We start from the raw sequence: 21,236 nt of genomic DNA on the forward strand, positions 1-21,236 counted from the left end.
GGGACAGTCAGTAGACTAACAATCTGTACTTCTGTGGTCCTTTCTCCATAGATAATTTGTTTAGAGAGATCAGTAAAGTGAACTACTTTTAAGTATTACAAATATATAGATACTATGTCCTTGTAGGTTGTCTACCTCTAGTTGCTTTTCCATGAGAACGTTCTTCTAAGAAGCCATTGGGGCAATTTCTTTACCCAAAAACTACAATTAGGATCCTAATAAGTTTTGCAAATAGTTTAATTATCCCTTATTTAGTCAATATTCCATCTTTAGTCAATATTATGTTATAATTAAACATTTAAAACAATTTTATAAAATATACAGTATTTTGGCTGGCACAATGAAAATGTGTTTACTAGCAGAAAATTCTTTTTTTTCTTTCCTTTCTCTCTCTCTTTTCTCTCTCTCTCTCTCTTTCTGGGTTCTTGAAACAATGGAAATTGCTGGTCAGGTGAAAGTATTTCCTAAATCCAATGAAGTAGACCACTGGTCAAAAAATAGGATAGAGGGGCACTGGGGTGGCTCAGTTGGTTAAGCACTGAATTCTTGACTGCCACTGAGGTCATGATCTAAGGGTTATAAGATCCCTGCCTCTAGCTCTGTGCTGAGCATGGAGCTTGCTTAAGATTCTCACTCTCCCTCTCTCTGCCCCTGCTCACTGTACTCTCGCTCTTAAAAAAAAAAAAAAAAAAAGGATAGGAATTTAATTAATAGGAAACTATAACCTATCCAATTGCATTGTAATATAGAAGGTGTAAAGCTAGAAAAAGGAAAAAAAGTCAATGAGTCACAATTGTCTGAGTCATTGTTTTTTGGTTTTTTTTTTAAGATTTTATTTATTCACTTATTTGAGAGAAGAGTGCACATGAGCCAGAGGTGGGGGGTGAGAGTGGGGGTGGTAGTGCGGAGGAGCAGAGGGAGAAAAGAAGACTCCATGCTAAGGGTGGGAGCCAGAGGTGGGGTTAGATCCCAGGACCCTGAGATCATGACCTGAGTTGAAACCAAGAGTTGGACACTTTAGCTGCCTGAGCCACCCAGGTACTCTTGAGTCATTATGTTTTTAATTATAGATGCAGTCTGAAGAAGGGCATTTAACCCACCCAGTTATACCATGTTAATGGAAATGCTTTTTAAGAACCATTAGTTCCTTTTGTAATAGTCATATATTCACTATGTAAATTTTTAATTTGGTTCTCTGAGTGAACTGAACTTTCAGTGGGAAATGCTTTGCCAGAGATTATCCTCTGTGTGTTTATATGTGTATATATCCACACAAATACATGTACATAAACACAGACACAGTCATATGGTATTCTAGTTTACAAATCCATCTTACATAAGTTTGGTTAGCATGTGCACATTTCCTAAAGCTGATTACACCAGCATAATCTATTATAACAGTTTTCATACCTGTAAAGCTATAGATGAATTTTGGGCTTATGCTGACTACCTGATACAACAAATCAAAAGCAGTAGACTTCTTGCTCTGACATATATATATATACATATATATATATATATATATGTATATATATATATATATATTTTTTTTTTTTTACAAAGCACCATAGTATATGTATTTTACTTGTGTGTAAGGCTGAATTATAATCATCTATCTTGAGCTCATCCCGTTCATGTCTATGATGAGTTATATTCTTATTGTCTGACTGACATTTGCCATTAAAAACAATTGCAGCTGCCCCTACGTTTGGCAGACATTCTTTTTTGTGCCTTTTACTACTCTAATAACAAAATGCTATGCAAATGAAAACTGCCTAATATTTATAGCTTAAAAATATTATAAATAAAATATAAATGTATAAAAAATAGGCCAATGGGGTACTTGCGACAATTGCTTTTGTTTTTCAAGGAATTTGTATTTGGAGAACAAAGTAAGTGATCACAGGCACACAGTTTCATTGTTTTTTGCAGAAACGTACAAGAGGAAAGCTCAGGGAGAGGTTAACAGCAATGAAGCAATGAGATGTGTATGTGTGTGTGTGGGAAGGGGTGAGGTGATTTTTGTTGAGGGACACTAGAACTATGCAACCACAGTACAGGACCAGTATGCTAGGGAAGGAAACATGAGTGCTTCAGGCTCCCTGATCTCCAAAAAAAGGCTCATTTTGCGCAGCACTGACTTCCAATTCACTTATGAGAACTGGCTGACATTTAATAATCAAAGTTCAGAATAAAGTTGTAAGGAATAACTCTTGGCCCTGCCCCACTAGAGTGAGAATCAGTTAAAAGACTGGATCGCTAATCTTGAGTAACAGGCCATTGCTGGTTCCTCAGTCTTCAGCAGAAAGTCAGTCTCTAGAGTAGTTTCATCCCCTTCCACTTGTGACCTTCCAGAAAAGTACAAGCTAAATAGCAAAGGAAAAAAATCTGTAGATTCACAGAATAGGCCAAGTCCCGACAGTGAATCACAAAAATCTATTGTGTGTTTTTCTCATCTCAGGTTAAACGTGTTTGTTAACATCCTGCTTGCCAGGAGGTTCGTGGCCCTGCCTGGCTGAGACACCGCCCGCAGGACGCTCCACCACCAGAGCCCTGCCCTCCTCTTCAAGGTTCTCTGCAAAATGCTCGGAAGTTGTGTACATTTTGTTTAAACGGTGGAGGCCGTTTTTTTCGCCAGCCTTTGGCTGACCTATTTCTCCTGTACCTTTTGTCTGGAGGGGGCGGTGCTTGTCAAACGACAAAATCAATAGGAAAGGTTCGACTAGCAAGGACCAGGCACTGGCCCCAACGTGGCAAACGCAGGGGCTGGAGCTTCAGGGGTGTCCTAAGGGCCGCCTGGCACCTAGGCCAGAAAAACCGTGTTCGCAGTTGCTCCCGAATTGTCCGGGAGGCGACACTGGCCACCGGACCTCCTCCGAGCTGCGCCCCGCTTCCTCCCGCGCGTCGTGGGATGCCCCGCCTCCGGGGCCTGGGACAGCCACTACAACCTCCCCGGTGGCTCCACGCCCGCAATCTGCACAGGCGAACCGGCTGGGCGCATGCGCGGCACTCGCGGCACTCGCGTCTCTGCGAGCAAGTACGGTAGCGCATGCGCGGGGCCGCGAGCTCCACGCTGACGCCCGCTCCCCTCCCCCAGGGCACGGCTTGGGCGCTTCTCCGCGGCCGGTACCTGAGGCGCGAGCGTCCGCGCAGCCAAAGCCCTAGTCAGGCCGCTTCGGAAGACGAGCATGGCGCAGCTTCGAGCGCTGGGAAGGACAGCCAGCCGGTACTCTTTCTTAGATTCCTCCCGTTAGGGCTTACCCTCCTGGAAAAGAGCAGCGACCGGACTCCTGGCGGACGCAGTCTGGGGCGGGACTCAGCTGCGTCAGCTCCGCCTCTGGTGCCGAGAAGTGCGGTGGCACCGCCCCGACCGCTCGCGTGCTCCGTGGCCCAGCCCCGGGCGCGTTCGGCGGCACGTGCTTTTTGGTCCTCGGTTGTTTCCTCAGACATTCCTAACCAAAAGTCAGAGGGGACACTGGAATTGGCTGAAGCCGGAGATCGTTCCTTTTGCACTTTTCTGAGCCCATCACCTTGTCTCCACGCGCTGTTGCGCACAGTTCTGAAGAGTTCGTGTGCAGAATGCGTGTGTTTGTCCTTTTAAGGGAGTAAGATGCGAACACGCGTAATGCTGTGCATTTAAAATCGTGGAGGTTTTTGCCGTGGTTAATCTTTAGTCGGGGTGATTTACGTAAAGACCAGGGAGCCTTCACTTTTCCTCATGAAGTACGTCCTCTTTCCCTAATCGCCACCCCAGCATAACCTCATAAGGCTTCTAATAATTTACGTTGTACTTCCCAGGAGCTCAGAAGAATGAGGGTGCTGAACCAGACGTGAAAAAGTGAAAGTTCAACATACACTGTTTAAAACTAGATAATTCTGTAAACCTGAAAAGCAGAACATCTGACGTTATGATCTAGTCAGTCAGTAGTCCCTGTCTCTGGTTATTGGTCACCAAAGTAACACCTTCAGCATTTCATGCTGTTTCTTCTAATGCCTGTTTGTAGGCATTTTCTGCTATTTCTTGATTTTTTTTTTCAGTTATAGATAGTATCTATTGACTTTTATGCAAGAGGATTTAAGTCTCTATGTACCAGTCCATCAAAATAATTTTCCTTCCAGCGTCTAATGCTTACATTAAAAATAGTTAATTGATTTCATTAATTTACATTATCTACATTATGTTAACATTCTTGTTAATAATTACATTATTGCAAACAATGTCATATTACATTATTAGGACTAAGGAATTAGTTGTACCTTGTGCAAAGACTTTTCAATGATCTATTCAGCAGAAAGTAGATTTTTAAAAATTATAATTCCAGAGGGGATGAGTCAGTTTTTCTGGATGATGGGCATCAATTTCTAACTCATGTAGACAAAACAAAGCATCATCTGTACCCAGACTGGATCTTTAATGTTTAAATTTATTTTCTTAGCCTTTATCCCCTCTGGAATTAACAACTCTTTCACTTGTTCGACCCATATTTGTTAAATTTCTTTTATGTTTCAAGCACATTTGCAGTAACTGGGGTACAGAGTTGAACAAAAGCGAGAGTTCTTGTCCTCTTAGAACTTGAAGGTTAGGGGAAACAAAGAAATGAAGAGAAAATATGTCAGAGATTAATCAATACTATGAGGAAGAACAAAGTAAGTTCTGAAGAATAGAAAGTGTTGGAGGGAGGTAGCAGAGACTGTTAGCTGTTTATCATTATCCATTCTCCTTCTGTCCCCCTTTTTAAAAAATTTGCAGTAGAAACTGTGCAGCTTGGTGCAGGCATGTGACTGAGTCCTGGCCAGTGCCTTTATTTAGTGCATTTATGACTTTACTGTAAGTGATCTTAAGCAGTGTAGGAGGGGTGGTTCTCCTTTTTGGCCCTTTCTTATTTCTGCATGCTGAAATGTGGATATAATGGGAAAAGCTCTTGGATTGTGTGGTAGAAGCCACATGCTGGAGATGGTAGAACAAGAGAGAAGAAGCCTAGGTTCTGTCACCAGGGAACACCATGCTAGGATCTGTGGACTGCCTATCTCTGGACTTATTTTACAAGAGAAATCATCTTCTAGTTTAAGCTACTGTTATATGGCTTAAACCTATAACTGTCATCAATAGGAGGGTGACTTTTATTTTTCTCTCATTTGTTTCTATTATTTTCTTTATACCTATCACTTACTAATCACCAAAGTCTTTGCCTAAAGTATACATTTTTTTCCTTCAATGTGATTAAAGCTATTAATCAGCTTGTCAGTTTCATCTAATGGAGTTATCTTTTGGAAATTCTTTGTTCTCTTGCTCCACTGTGGACTAGTTGTTCTCTAAGGTGGCATGGTAGTACTTCTGAGATCCCCTTTCACTTACATCCTGGGAAATATCATTTGCCTCGTTTTGGATCTCCTGTTTTCAGGATATTGTCTTTTTTTTTCCCCTCCTAATTTTAGGAGAGGGTACATGGGAGTTAAACTTTTGAGAACTTCATCTCTAAAACTGTTTTTATTTTATCAACCCTCTTAATTTATAGTTTGGTTGGGTATGAAATTCTACATTGGCAATAATTTTTTCCTCATATTTTTAAAGTAATGCATCATTGCATTATAGCTTCTAGTGAAAAATTTATGCTACTCTGATTTCTGATTTTTTGGTATGTGACTTGATTCTCTCTGGAAGTTTTTATGTTTTTCTCGTTCTTCCTGATTTTCTGAAATTTCACAGTAATGTGCCTTGCAATAGATGGTTTTTTTGTTTTTGTTTTTTTAATTTATTATTTCAGTAGACCCTCTCCAATCTGGATACTCTTAAGTTATGAAAAATTTTTTGTTTCATGACCTTTGTCTATCAGCTTATATTTGGAGTGAGACAAAAAAATTTTGAAAGCTATATGAGTATGGGTAGGTCTTGTTAAGTAATGGGCTTTACTGTAATGTGACCTGCCTGGACCTTCAGTGGACTTCCCTCACCTCAACTGTTATTTTCTGTGAGTTATTTCTCTTGTCTAGTAAGATTTCCCCTGAAAAGAAACTTTCAGCGTCCCATCTGTGCGATATAATCTTTATTGCCAGGTTCCTGAAGTTGAGGAGAGAAGGCGGCCAGAGATCTCAATATTGGTAGTATCTTTCAGGAATATATTAATTAGCATAGGCAAATTTGCTTTTACAAATTAATATCAAAAGTGTATTATGACTCAAACTTATTTTTTGTAAGAATCCAAAGTGAGTTTTCCTAGTATATGGGCAGTTCTTCTATACATGTTGAATTAAGGACACAGATTTCCTTCAATTTGTGGTTTTGCCATTCACTAGAACCTCATCATTAATTGCTTCTAGTCAGCAAAAAGATAGAACCCCCAAGAAGATCTAAAAGGAAATGCTTACAACACAGGAGTAAAATTCACAGCTATAACTTAGAGATAGATGAACATTGTTAAGTGGTATCACGTGCCTAAGATAATCTCCTATTCAGTTTCTCACAGGCTTTAATTATCCTCAAAGTGCTGTAAGTTAAACGTTATCTACCTTTATAAGTGAGAAAGGTAAGACTCAGATTAAATAATTTCCCGAGATTCACTGCTGCTAAGTGGCTCAGCCAGGGTTTAAAGGCAGATTGTAAAACAAATCCAGTCTACCATTCATTTTTATTTATTTTTTATTTTTTTTATATATATTTATTTTATGTTATTGCCTCATGATAAGTGTACTCTTTAATCCCCACCACTTATTTCACTCATCCCCCCATCCACCTCTCTTCTGGTAAGCATCAGTTTTTTCTTTATAGTTAAGACTCTGTTTCTTGTTTTGTCTCTTTCTCTCTTTTCCTTTGCTTATTTGTTTTGCTTAAATTCCTCATATGAGTGAGATCATATGGTATTTGTCTTTCTCTGACTAACTTATTTCACTTAGCATTATCCTCTCTAGCTCCATCCATGTCATTGCAAATAGCAAGGTTTCATTCTTTCTATGGCTAAATTATATTCCATTATGTATATATACCACATCTTTATCCATTCATCTATCAATGGACACTTCACTGCTTCCACAATTTGGCTATTGTAAATAATGGTGCCATAAACATATGGTGTATATATCCCCTTGAATTAGTGTTTTTGTATTTTGGGGGGGTAAATACCCAGTAGTGTGCTTACTGGATTGTAGGATAGTCCTATTTTTAATTTTTTGAGGAACCTCCATACTGTTTTCTATGTTGGCTGCACCAGTTTGCAATCCTACCAGCAGTGCAAAGGGTTCCTTTTTCCCCACACTCTTGCCAACACTTGTTGTTCCTTCTGTTTTTTATTTTAGCCATTCTAACAGGTGTGGGGTGATATATCATTGGGGTTTAGATTTGCATTTTCCTCCTGATGAGTGATGTTGATCATCTTTTCATGTGTCTGTTGGCTATCTGGATGTCTTCTTTGGAGAAATGTCTGTTCAAGTCTTCTGCCCATTTTTTAATTGGAGAATTTATCTTCTGGGTGTTGAGTTGTAGAAGTTCTTTATATATTTTGGATACTAACCCTTTATTGGATATGCCATTTCCAAATATCTTCTCCCATTCAGTAGGTTGTCTTTTGGTTTTGTTGATAGTTTCTTTCACTGAGAGCTTTTTGTTTTGATATAGTCCCAACAGTTTATTTTTGGTTCTATGTCCCTTGCCTTACGGGACCTATATAGAGAAATGTTGCTATGGCCAATGTCAGAGAATTACTGCCTGTGCTCTCTTCAAGGATTTTTATGGTTTCGGTTCTCATATTTAGATCTTTAATCCGTTGAGTTTATTTTTGCGTATAGTGAAAGAAAGTGGTTCAGCTTCATTCTTCTCACGTGTCTGTCCAATTTTCCCAACACCATTTGTTGAAGAGACTCTTTCTCCCATTGTATATTCTTTCCTCCTTTGTCGAAGATTAATTGACCATATAATTGTGGGTTTATTTCTGTATTTTGTATTCTATTTCATTGATCTATGTGTCTATTTTTATGCCAATATCATTCTGTTTTAATTACTGCTGTTTTGTAATATAACTTGAAATATTCAATTGTGATAACTCCAGTTTTATTTTTGGTTTTCAAGATTTCTTTGGCTATCCAGGTCCTTTGTAATTCCATACAAATTTTAGGATTGTTTGTTCTAGTTCTATAAAAAATGCTGTTGGTATTTTGATAGGGATTGCCTTAAATCTGTAGATTGTTTTGGGTAACATATACATTTTAACAATATTTGTTCTTCCAACCCTTGAGCATGGAATGTCTTTCCATTTCTTTTTATTGTCTTGAATTTCTTTCATCAGTGTTTTATAGTTTTCAGAGTACAAGTCTTTCACCTCTTTAATTATGTTTATTCCTAGATATTTTATTATTCTTGGTACAAATATAAATGGGAATATTTTCTTAATTCCACTTTCTGCTGCTTCATTATTAATGTATAGGAGTGCAACAGATTTCTGTACATTGGTTTTGTGTCCTGCCACTTTACTGTATTCATTTATCAGTTCTAGTAGGTTTTTGTTTGTTTCGGCGGAGTCTTTAGGGTTTTCTATATATAGTATCATGTCATCTGGAAATTATGAGAGTTTTATTCTTCCTTACCAATTTGGATGACTTTTATTTGTTTTAGTTGTCCAATTGCTGTGGCTAGGACTTCTAGTTTTATGTTGAATCAAGTGGTGAGAGTGGACATTCTTATCTTGTTCCTGACCATAGAGGAAAAGTTCTCAGTTTTTCCTCATTAAGGATGATGTTAGCTGTGGGTTTTTCGTAAGTGCCCTTTATTATGTTGAGATATATTCCCTCTAAACTTAATTTGTTGAGGGTTTTTATCATGAATGGTTGTTGTATTTGTCAAATGCTTTTTTGTGTCTGTTGAAATGATCATGTGATTTTTATTCTTTCTATTATTAATGTGACATATCACATTGATTGTTTTGCAAATATTGAACCACCTTTGCATCCTGGGGATAAATCCTACTTGATGATGGTTTATGATTGTTTTAATGTATTGTTGGATTCAGTTTGCTCATAATTTGTTGAGGATTTTATCACCTATATTCATGACAAATTTTGTCCTGTAGTACCCTTTTTTTTTGTGGTGTCTTTATCTAGATTTGGTCAGGGTGATACTAGCCTCATAGATTGAATTCATAAGTTTTCCTTCCTCTTCTATATTTTGGAGTAGTTTGAGAAGAAGAGGCATTAACTCTTCTTTGAATATTTGGTAGAATTCGCCTGTGAAGCTGTCTGGTCCTGGACTTTTGTTTTTTGGGAGTTTTTTGATTGCTGATTCAATTTCATTGCTGGTAATTGGTCTGTTCAAATTTTCTGTTTCTTTCTACTTTATTTTTGGTAGGTTATATATTTCTAGGAATTTGTTCATTTTATCTTCATTGTCCAATTTGTTGGCATATAGATTTTCATACTATTCTCTTAGGATTGTTCATATTTCTGTGGTGTTGTCATTTCTCCTCTTTCATTAGTGATTTTATGTATTTGGGTCCTTTTTCTCTCTCTTTCTCTCTCTCTCTCTTTTTATGAGTCTGGCTAGAGATTTGTAAATTTTGACCTTTTTAAGAACCGGCTCTTGATTTCTTCAGTCTGTTCTATAGTTTTTTGGTTTTTGTTTTTGGGTTTTTTTTGCTTCTATATCATTTATTTCTGCTCTAATCTTTATTATTTGCTTCCTTTTGCTGGGTTTCTGGTTTGTTTTTCTTTTCCTAGCTTCGTTAGGTGTCAGGTTAGGTTGTTTATTTGATTTTTCTTGTTTCTTGAGTCAGGCCTGTATTGCTATAACTTCTATCTTAGCACGACTTTTGCTGCATCCCAAAGGTTTTGGACTGTTGTGATTTCATTTTCATTTGTTTCTATGTAATTTTTTATTTCTTCTTTGATTTCTTGGTTAACCCATTCATTGTTTAGTAGTATGTTATTGAACTTCCATAGCATTGTGGTCAGATAAAATTAAAGGTGTGACTTTGATTTTTTTTAATTTGTTGAGATTACCATTTTTTAAATTTTTATTTTTTTAAAGAGGTATTTATTCATTTGAGAGAGAGTGTGTGATCTGGGGGAAGGGCAGAGAGAGAGGGAGAGAGAATCTCAAGCAGACACCCCACTAAGCACAGAGCCTGATAGGGGGCTTGATCTCACAGCCCTGAGATCATGACCTGAGCTGAAATCACGAGTTGGCCACTGAACCTACTGAGCCACCCAGGCACCCCAGTACAAAAGTATATTTAATATATCTTTAATGTATCTACATTTTAAAGAAAATAATAAAATGAGCATCTGTGCCCCTGCCACCAAGCTTAGGGAATAAAATATTTCCAGCAACTTAGAAGCTCAATACATGTTCTTTCCTGGTACCATTTTCTCTATAACACCCTCCCAGATCTCCTTGAATTAACCATGATCTCAAATTGTGTGTTAATCATTATATTGATGTCTTTAAAATTTACATTTGTAAATAATACTATAGAAGATATTGTTTTGCTTTGTCTATTTTAAACATTTCTTTAAATGGAATCAGATTTTTAAAAAATTTTGTTACATAATTCTTAGCTTTAACTTTAGGCTTTTGAAAATCACCCATGTTAATATAGTTGTAGTAATTAATTTCTGTGCTCTTCCATTCCTTAATTTATGTGTCCATCTGACTATATGAACAAAGCTGTTTTTTCTTTGTAGATGTTTCCTGGTTCCAATGGAAGTATTTTTTCAGGGCAGGCATTCTAAACCTTTTTTGTGTCTTAAAACCCTTTGGAAATCTTGTGTCTATAGTCTCCAGATGTTTTTATTAATTTTTTTATTTTTTAAAGATTTTATTTGTTTATTTGACACAGAGAGAGAGAGAAGGAGAGAGAGAGAGAGAGAACAAGCAGGAAGAGCGACAGGCAGAGGGAGATGGAGAAGCAGGCCCCCTACAGAGCAGGTCGCTCAGATGCTGGGCTTGATCCCAGGACCCCAGGACCATGACCTGAGCCAAAGGCAAACACTTAATTGACTGAACCACCCAGGAGCACCCTCCAAATGTTTTTAAATGTATAACAAATGAATAGGGTTACAAAGAAAATAAAGTATAAATTACAAAAAAAAGATACAAAGAAAACAAACTTACACAGTGTTATATGTCAATTATATCTCAAAAAAACTGGAAAACAAAAAGCAAATCTTCAAAAAGAAGTAGACATAGTTCTTTATTAGGGTACTAAATAGTAAGATCTATCAGTAGATATGAAATATAATTTTGAATTAGTGATAAGCATATAAGAAATTTTGATCTGTTAATGGAATTTGACAATATCTGATTTTTATTGGTTACAAAGTCTATCTTGCTAACGTGACTTGTACAAAAAATACTGTGATTTGTTGCTTACATTCATATTCAAAGGAAATGCTTATTTTCAGTTAGAAGTTGGTGACATTAAAGATGTAACTTTTTTTTCATCCAAGTTATCAGGCCCTCTGAATTCTATACCTAGACCCTTTGGGGATCTGTGTACTGGAGGTTATGAACCATTGCTCTAGTTTATATGATCTAGGAATAAAATTGCTGGATCATAAGATATGCACATATTTAGCTTTACCAAACAGTGCCAAACTGTCTTATAAATTTATACCCTTAACCACAGTGTATGAGGTTTTTCTGACCAGTTTTTTTTTTTTTTTAAGATTTTTTTATTTATTTATTCGACAGAGATAGAGACAGCCAGCGAGAGAGGGAACACAAGCAGGGGGAGTGGGAGAGGAAGAAGCAGGCTCATAGCAGAAGAGCCTGATGTGGGGCTCGATCCCAGATTGCCGGGATCACGCCCTGAGCCGAAGGCAGACGCTTAACCGCTGTGCCACCCAGGAGCCCCTTTCTGACCAGTTTTTAATTATTGCTCATTTGGTTTAATGGGTATTAAGATGCAGTTTTGCATCTCACGTAATAAATAGGTATCAGTTTAAGGGTGGAAGAAATTATATGAGGTGGCAAAGGCAACAGTCCACTTGATCGTATTCCTGCATGGTTTTGTCCAAAGGTCCAGCTCATGCAGATCTGCAGAAGGAAGCAACAGAGGTGGAACCAATGCTGTCCCAACTGAGTAGGGAGGAAGGCAGGAGCTCTACATGTAAACTCCAGATGCTTGTATTTGGTGACATTCCTGGTAAGTACTTTTCTTTGTACTATTATATTCTGAGGCCACTAGATGGTGGTATAGACTACTTTTTACTTCATTAAAAGCTCAAATTGTGCAATTTTTGTTGTAATTTTTGAGTTCCGTAACAAAATATAGAGTGGAGTTAATTTACAATTCTTCTTTTTTTCCATATGGGATTATGTATTGGAGAGAAAAACTTTAGTGCAGATGAATTACCATCATAACTTTTGTTAATTGCTTTATTATTAATATAAATAAGTGGTAATAATGTGTCAATTAAATTTTCAAAATGTTCCTTAAGAAGTATTCTACTCATATCAGTGAATATTATTAAGCACCTCTTGTGTGTTGAGCATTGGATTAGATGCTGTGGGGAAGAAGAAAGACTGGATGCCTCTTCTTAAGTTTATGAACATGTCTTGATATTTCTGTATCAGCCTCTTTGCTGCTAGTCTTCTTAGAATAAGAAGGAGGAAAGATTTGCAAGCAGCTCAATATTAAATATAGTATGAATTTATTTAATGTTTCTATTGATAAAGTGAATTGTTTTTATTACTGAAACATAAAAATGTGAGTTTACTATATACCCATTATATATTCCTTTTTAAATATATTAATGGACTTAGTGTTTTGCATTTGAAAGTGAATTCTAGTACCAATGATATTTTAAAACCTCTTATTAATAAATGCAATTATTTTCTAAAATAGGCTTTGCAAGTCTATTGCTTTGAATAATCCTTGTGCCAAATGTAGTTGGGGAGAAATGTTATGAAGGAAGTATTTATGGATCTTTTGCTGTATGTTTTAGATTTTTATTACTGAATATGGCTGGTTTCTTTCCTTGGTGTAAGTTGAACCCCCTTTTAGCTTTAGGCATTTGTGGCACTTAGTTTGTGACACGTCTTTTTTTCATGAAGTTCCTCTTCCAAGTGAACACCCATTATCTAGTGCTCTCCGATGTATTTCTCTTCACCTCCACAAGTTGTCATAGTTTCTTACTAGCTGAATATTAATTTACTTTTTGATCTGTTTTGGCTTTGCTTGACTATCATTGATTGTTTTTGTAGAATCTTTATAATTTTTTTATGTTTCATTTATCCTCAATATTGTGTTAAGGGCCAGAGCATTAATGCAAGGGTCTTGCAGGCTGTGTCCAAACACTGGGGGCATGTTTTCTCTTCTGTCCCTTGTTAAGTCCTTCAGGATATGGTTTAGGATTTTCCCAAAGTCAGTTCATGATCTAAGTTCAAATGTCCCTCTATCTCTTAAGAAGGTTGGCAGACACGTAGTTTATGGGAAATCAGCTCTATTCAGATTGAAATTCCCTCTGAAAAACATCCTAAGTTGACTTCTCAAGGTAGCTTAATAGTACTCCTAGAAACAGGCTTATTATTCAAGATGATTTTCTTTTTATATAAAGACACTGAATATTAAAAAAAAAAATACAGTTCCCAGTTTTCCTACTCCCTTGGAGTCATCTGAAACTCCCCCTCAGCACAAAATAAAAACTGAAAATAGTGAAAAGTTAGAACTTTACATGCTGCCTCAGTATAAGTTTTATTCATAGTTTTTTTTTTTTTAAATTAAATAATGGTCTTGAGCCTATAACTGTTTTGGAGTGAGACATGGTAGATTCATGTTACTAGAGTCTTCTTTATGAGCCCCTAATGGGAACTAGGGCCTCATTTGATTGTTTAATCCTCATTCCTATTTAGCTGCTTTTCTCATTTTTTAAGAGGTTTTAGTAAATATTTACTTAAAATTTTCTAGTCATATATCCCATTCCTACCTCTCTTTCAGAGAATGTGAGTGATACCTGTTTCCCAGATAAGAACATCAGGTTCTGATGAGTCTGATATCACATAGGAGCTGTCATGTATGTTATGCTTTCTACTGAATTCTTTATTACTCTCTTTCATTTTATTTTGTGACATTGATATTTCCATTGTACAGAGTAAAACAAAAGCAGCAAAAAGAAGCTCAAAGAAGCTGCTGAAGGTCAACAAAATGATTAGTTTAGAGCTGGTTCATTTTACTTGCTCTCCTATAATCCTGCGTTAGAAGTATCGATACCATAATGTAGTTATTCTTTCCCATGTTGATATTTAGATGTTTCAGTATGTTTATTTTATAAGTTATGCTTCAGTGAGTAACTGTAAATATCTCCTTGGGAATATACCTGTAAGTGGAATTAATGAGTCAACTTCACACTTCTTATAGTATGGATTTATACTCCCATGTCAGTGATTGGGATTTCCTCTTTGTATTCTTGATAATTTTTGTAGAAGTTTAATGTTCGCTTATCTTTTGGCAGAGAAATGTCTCATTGATTTAATTTATATTTTTCTGATTTCATGTGAATTGAGCATCTTTTCTTTTCTTCTTCTTCTTTTTTTTTTAAAGATTTTATTTATTTTAGAGACAGAGTGAGTGAGTGTGAGTCAGGGAGAAGTAGAGGTAGAGGGAGAGAGAATCTCAACTGGACTCTGTGCTGAGCTCAGAGCCCACGTGGGGCTCAATCTCACAACCCTGAGATCATGACCTGAGCCGAAATCAAGAGTCAACCACTTAACAGACTGAGCCACCCAGCCATCTCTGAATTGAGCATCTTTTTCGTAATTTTATAGGTTATACTGCTTTCCTTTTCTTTGAGGTCCTTGTTTATACCCTTTGCCCAATTATCTGTTACATTGCTCATTTTTTTCTTATTAATGTGATAGCTTTTTTTTTTTAATACTCTGGATGCTAATCCTTTTTTGGTGCATTTGTTACTGATACAGTCTTCCATTAGTGCTTTTATTTAAACCTTTTAATGATGCATTTTTGCCATATAGATTATAATCTTGAATTATTAGTCCTTTGTTTTCTGCCTCTTTTTTTTTGATCATTTAGGATCTACTTGTCCTATCACAGTACATAAAGACATCCTAAAGATATCCTGTATCTTATATTTTCCTCTCGATGTACAGTTTTACTTTTGATATTTGATCAGTCTCAAATTATTTTGGTAACACTGTGAGGTGAAGGTTTAATTATTTTTTCAATATTAGTAGTCCATTACCAAAGTATAATTTATTAAATGCTTCCTTTGTTCCCTACCGATTTGTAATACCAACTTATATCAAGTATCATTTATTTAGTATATAAACTTTCACACATGCCTGGGCTATTTCTGAATTCTCTACCCTACTTCATTGATATATTTATCTTTTTCTGAACCAGTACTATGCTATCTGAATTACTGTAGCTTTATCATCCATTTGACATTTGGTAAGTAAATATGTCATTCTTATTTTAACATCATTTTGGCTACTCTTAGCTTTCACTGTTCAATTTGAATTTGGGGGTAAACCAGAAATTTTTAAAAAATTCCCATTTCATTTTGGAGAAATTTACACTAAATTTATGGAAAAATTTGGGATGAATTAATATATTTATTTTTGAATTTCATAACATGAACAAAATATAGCTCCCCAGTTTGTGGGAAGTGTTCTAGGTGCTTTAGTGAAGATTTATACTTTTCTTTACAAATGCCTTATACAGCTTTTATAGATTTATTCATGGACACTTTATACTTTTGTTGGTTACTGTGAGATGCTTTTTAAAGTGCATTTTCTAAACAGTTGTAACTGCTCTAAAAAATGCTTTTGAATTTTATATGTTGATCATGTATTTAGCAGCCTTGCTATAGCCTTAGTTTAAATTTTAAGGTTTTTTTAAAATAATTTTTTCCCTCACTTCCTATGTAAACAACCTTATTTTTGGACAATAATGACAATTTCGTTTCTCCTTTTCTAATCTAACCTCTTCTCCTTTTCTTCCTCCTGAAGGGGTTCAGAACAAGTCTCCCCAAAATGTGCCACTTTGTCATGTGGACAATTTTTAATTGAAGGCATTTGAGATCCTGAGGGCTCAAGAGAAATTTTTGCCCCTCTCTTAACTATGTAGAAGAATCTAAATTATGAGTCTTTCCCAGAACAAGAATTATTATCAGAGATGAATTTTATCTGAGTGACTTATCTGTGTGGCAGGGCAAACATCTAATTACCAAACATCTGCCCTTTTTATTGCCCACTTCCCCTTTGAAGTCCTAGGCCCCTATCCCATTCCTTGGCTCAGAATGGCATATATACGTAATTTTATTTTTCCGCCTTTGAACCTCTCATATATGTGGAGTTCCTGTATGTATGAAATTAAATTTTATTTTCTTTTATTAACCTGTTTCATGTCAGTTTAATTCTCAGACCAGCTGGAAGAATCTTTGAAGGGTTGAGGAAAATTTTTCCTCCCGCATTCCTCTTCCTCTTTCCCTTTCTTATTTCTTTCTTTCCTATTTTCCTTTCTTCTTTCCTTCCTTCTTATTTTTCTCTCCTTCTTTCCTTTCTCTCTCCTCTCCTTTCTTCCCCCCCTTCCTCCCTCCTTCTCCCTTACCCAATTCCTCTTCTCTTTCCCTCTCTCTGTCTTGTGCTGCATAGGATTTTTGTATGATGTTGAATTTGGAACTTCAAAGGGAAAAGGGAATTTGCTAGTTATAAGTTTTTGAGAAATACCCTTTATCAAGTTAAAGAAGTTTTCTTCTGTTTTAGTTTGTCAAGTTTTCTAAAAAATGTATGAATGCCTTTTGAATTTGATGAAAAGCTTTTCCTACATTTACTAAAATAATCGTTTGTTTTTATCCTTTAATTGCTATTGTGATGAATTACATTAAAATATTTTCTAATGTTAAGACATTCTTGCATTCCTGAGATAAACCCTACTTGGATGTTCAGCATCATTATTTTGTACATTGTTAGATTCTGTTTGCTACTATTTTATTTGTAATTTTTCTGTTTATGTTTATAAGTAAGATTGGCTCATAATTTTTTTCTTTCTTATACTGTCCTTGTTCGGTTTTTGTTTCAGTGTTTTATCAAGCTTATAAAAAGAGAAGACCTTCCAACCACCTTTTTATATTTTATGAAACAATTTCTTTATGGTAGGGGTTACCTGTTCTTGAAAAATGTATTAGAACTAAGCAGGGAAATTGTTTGGGCCTGGTAAAATTTTAAACTACTGATTCAGTCTTCACCTATCTTTAGATTGTTCCATTTTCCCTTTATATAACTCTTTGAATTGGATTCTTAGTGTATTAATTTTCAATCTTTCTTATTTTCCAGTACATGTATTCAAGATGGTAAATCCATTCATTCCACCAATTTTGATAATCATATTATTATCATAAGTTATAAATATGTTGAAGTTTCTGTCATGATTCTTTTTGACCTATCAGTTATTAAAAGTATTAAAAGTTTGACCTATCAGTTATTAAAAGTTTCAATGTTTCCACATTTAAAAGACATTTTTTGGACTTTCTCTTTTCAATATTTTATTTTTTTATTATTTTATTTTATTTAATTTTTATTTCATCTCCTCTTCTCTCATTTATGCTTAGTAAACATACAGAGAGTTTCATGTGTACAATATAGTGATTCGACAATTCCGTACATCAGCTGGTGCTCATCACAAGTGCACTCCTTAATCCCCATCAACTATTTCACCCATCCCCTCCCCTCCCGTCTCCTCTCTCCCCTCTCCCGTCTCCTCTCTCCTCTCCTCCCCTCTCCTCTCTCCTCTCTCCTCTCCTCTCCTCTCCTCTCCTCTCCTCTCCTCTGGTAACCATCAGTTTGTTCTCTGTATTTGAATCTGGTTCTTGATTTGTCTGTCTCTTTTTTTCCCCTTTGCTTGTTTTTTTTTCTTCTTAAATTTACATATGAGTGAAATCATATGGTATTTGTCTTTCATTGACTGACTTATTTCACTTAGTATTATACTCTTATATATTCCATCCATGTCATTGCAAATGGCAAGATTTCATTCTTTTTTATGGATGAATAATATTCTGGTGTGTGTGTGTGTGTGTGTGTGTGTTTGTGTTTGTTTGTGTGTGTGTATACACACATACCACATCTTCTTTATCCATTCATCTATCAGTAGACACTTGGGCTGCTTCCATTGTTTGGCTATTGTAAACGATGCTGCCATAAACACGGTGCATGTATCCCTTTGAATTCATGTTTTTGTATTTTTGGGGGGTAAATACCCAGTAGTGCGAATAAGAGATGGTAGGGTAGTTCTATTTTTAACTTTCTGAGGAACCTCCATAGTATTTTCTACATTGGCCGCACCAGTTTGCATTCCCACCAAGAGTGGACAGTGATTCCTTTTCCTCCACATTCTTGCCAATACTTGTTTCTTGTGTTTTTTATTTTAGCCATTCTAACTAGTGTGAGGTAGTACCTCATTATGGTTTTGATTTGCATGCCCTGATGATGAGCACCTTTTCATGTGTCTGTTGACCATCTGTATGTCTTCTTTGGAGAAATGTTTGTTCATTTCTTCTGCTCATTTTTAAATTGGATTATTTGGATTTTTTTGGGTGTTGTGTAGGTTCTTTATATATTTGGATACTAACCCTTTATTGGATACGTCATTTGCAAATATCTTCTCCCATTTGGTAGGTTGTCATTTAGTTTTGCTGATTGTTTACCTTGCTGTGCCTGTGATTTTTATTTTGATGTAGTTCCAATAGTTTATTTTTGCTTTTATTTCCTTTACCTCAGGAGACCTATCTAGAAAAATGTTGTTATAGCCAACATCAGAGAAATGCTTGCCTGTGCTCTCTTCTAGAATTTTTATGGTTTCAAGTCTCACATTTAGGTTTTTAATCCATTTTGAGTTTATTTTTGTGTATGGTGTAAGAAAGTGGATCAGTTTCATTCTTTTACATGTAGCTGTCCAGTTTTCCCCACATCATTTGTTGAAGAGACTGTCTTCCTACTGTATATTCTTTCCTCCTTTGTTGAAAATTAATTGACCATATAATTGTGGGTTTATTTCTGGCTCTTCTGTTCTGTCCCATTGATCTGTATGTCTGTTTTTGTGCCAGTACCATACTATTTTGATTACTACAGCTTTGTAGTAGAACTTCAAGTCTGGAATTGTGATACCTCCAGCTAGTTTTTCTTTTTTCGATACTGATTTCTAATGTTGCATTATGGCCATGGGTTGTTGTTTGAATGATATTAATTGTCTGGTATTTGTTGAGACTGCTTCTTTTTCTAATGCATCATAAGTTTTATAAACATATTGTATTTAAAAATATTCTCTACTGTTTGAGGGTGGAGTGACACAGACACATTTGTATGATTACTATAATTTTTAAGGTGTTTGTTTAACTTAACATAATCTCTACTTAATATCTCTACAATCCTCCTGATAATACCAAGGGCCTTAAAATGTTGATCTTTTATTTCTAACCCCTCCTATTATCTTCCGTATTATTTGTTTCATTTTTACCTTGTTTTTAAGTCCCCCAATTGCAATTGCTATCTCTTGCTCTTTCGCTTTCACTCTCTTTTACAGTGACAGTTTGGATTCACTCACAAAGTGGATTTGCCACTTTCTTTATTTCCTATTTTTTTTTTTAATTCCATTCCTTTTATCTAGGGACAATTCCTTTCTTTTCTGTGGAAAAATCTCTTCATTTTTTCCAAAACTGTCTTTATTCTCAAAAGGTAGTTTAATTTAATACAGAATTCTGGGTTTTCAGTTATTTTGCTTGAACAATTTGAAGATATATTTCATTGACTTTGGGCCTCTATTCTCACTGATGTCAGTTTTAGTCTACTCTTAATTTTGAAGCATTTGAGAAAAATAAATGTCTTATGACATTAAGATATAGTAAGATCATCATTAAAAACAGAGTCTGTTTCATCTTGAAAAACTTCAATAAATATTCTATGTGGAAAGCATCATGACATTCTTAGACAAATTTCCATAGTTCCTTTCTGACACTCATTTTACTCATTTTATGCTTAATTATAAACATGCTTATATATTTATTGTATATTAATTTTAAAAAGTGTTTTCCTTGTAAATATCACACATTTTAAAAATACTAATTCAAAATGACTTTTCATAAGTTAGATTTTGAAATTTAAGTGCACCTGGTGAGTCATACTATAAAAATCTAAACTGTATTATACACACAAAAGAACAGAGAAGAAGATATCTTTTGCATCATCTATACAGAGAACCTTATTCTGGGATTATCGTTTTCCTTTTTGTACTGTAAAAAACGTACATTTTGGATTTCCTAATTTGACATCTTAGAAAATTAAAAACCCAGTGAAAAAGAGACAAATACCAAAATAATTATATAAAGGACAAGGCAAAATAGATTTTAAGGGAGTACTCGTGCTCTGTATTTCTTAGGTTTATACTAGCCTAGGAAATTTTACATTTTAAAACTACTTGTCTTACTATAATGGTTAGATCATTAGAATGTGCAGATGTATACGTTGTGTGCAAAACCGCATTATGTTTCAGTAGGTATGACATTAGTATTTGCCTTAAATTCATTTTCTAAGATGTCAAATTTTTTTGGCTTATGTTCCTGAATTTTAATCTACTGTATGAAAAATTAAGGACATTAAACACAGAGATATCTAAATTTACAGGCATTTATTTCTTTATGAAAACACAATTTCGTTCTGAATCAAGATCAGTATGATAAATAGTTCTTATAATTGTTTTGACTGGTTTGTTTCAATAGTTTCTTTCATTTGTTCAGTCACTGACTTGTGCACTTACACTATCTTTCAAAATGCTATGAAATTTAAACCTTTTGTTGAGAAGTGTAACATTTATTTTCAATAGTCCTTTTGTCACTAATACCAGTAGTGTGTATTACATCAAGTAATGTCTCATTTTCCATTTTTAAATAATCTTATACATTACCGCATGCACATTAACATATTCAGTAATCACCAGAATCATTATTATAATGCAACCACTATTAATGTATGTTGTCTTTAACATACAGTGCCTCACATTTATAATCAATGTTTGTCTCACATCTGGTATGAATATGAGCAGCATAGAAGAGAAATAGCTCGTCATTGTTTGAATGAACTTCAACTTAATTTTTAGTAAAGTTCCATTTAAAAAAAATGTCCTGGAAAATGTGAGTGATTATGTACCTTGGTCATTTTAAGAATAGTAATGTTACAAGATATATAGGTGATTATTATGTGAATATACAGGAATGGCATTTAAAACTTTATGGCCCTAATC

The 21,236-nt window shown here is 35.3% G+C and overlaps 1 protein-coding gene across 1 annotated transcript in view; it reads right to left on the minus strand.

The window, feature by feature from the left end:
• Positions 1 to 3,349, minus strand: part of LOC130543287 (protein NipSnap homolog 3A) — an 18,735-nt gene extending 15,386 nt beyond the window's left edge. Inside the window, exon 1 of the mRNA XM_057309944.1 lies at positions 3,131 to 3,349. Coding sequence (XP_057165927.1) covers positions 3,131 to 3,190 — 60 coding nt within the window. The 5' untranslated portion in view covers positions 3,191 to 3,349. The remainder of the gene's footprint in view (positions 1 to 3,130) is intronic.
• Positions 3,350 to 21,236: the final 17,887 nt, after the last annotated feature.

The sequence above is a fragment of the Ursus arctos genome, unplaced genomic scaffold (genome assembly GCF_023065955.2).
Source record: "Ursus arctos isolate Adak ecotype North America unplaced genomic scaffold, UrsArc2.0 scaffold_99, whole genome shotgun sequence".
NCBI classification, from domain to species: domain Eukaryota; kingdom Metazoa; phylum Chordata; class Mammalia; order Carnivora; family Ursidae; genus Ursus; species Ursus arctos.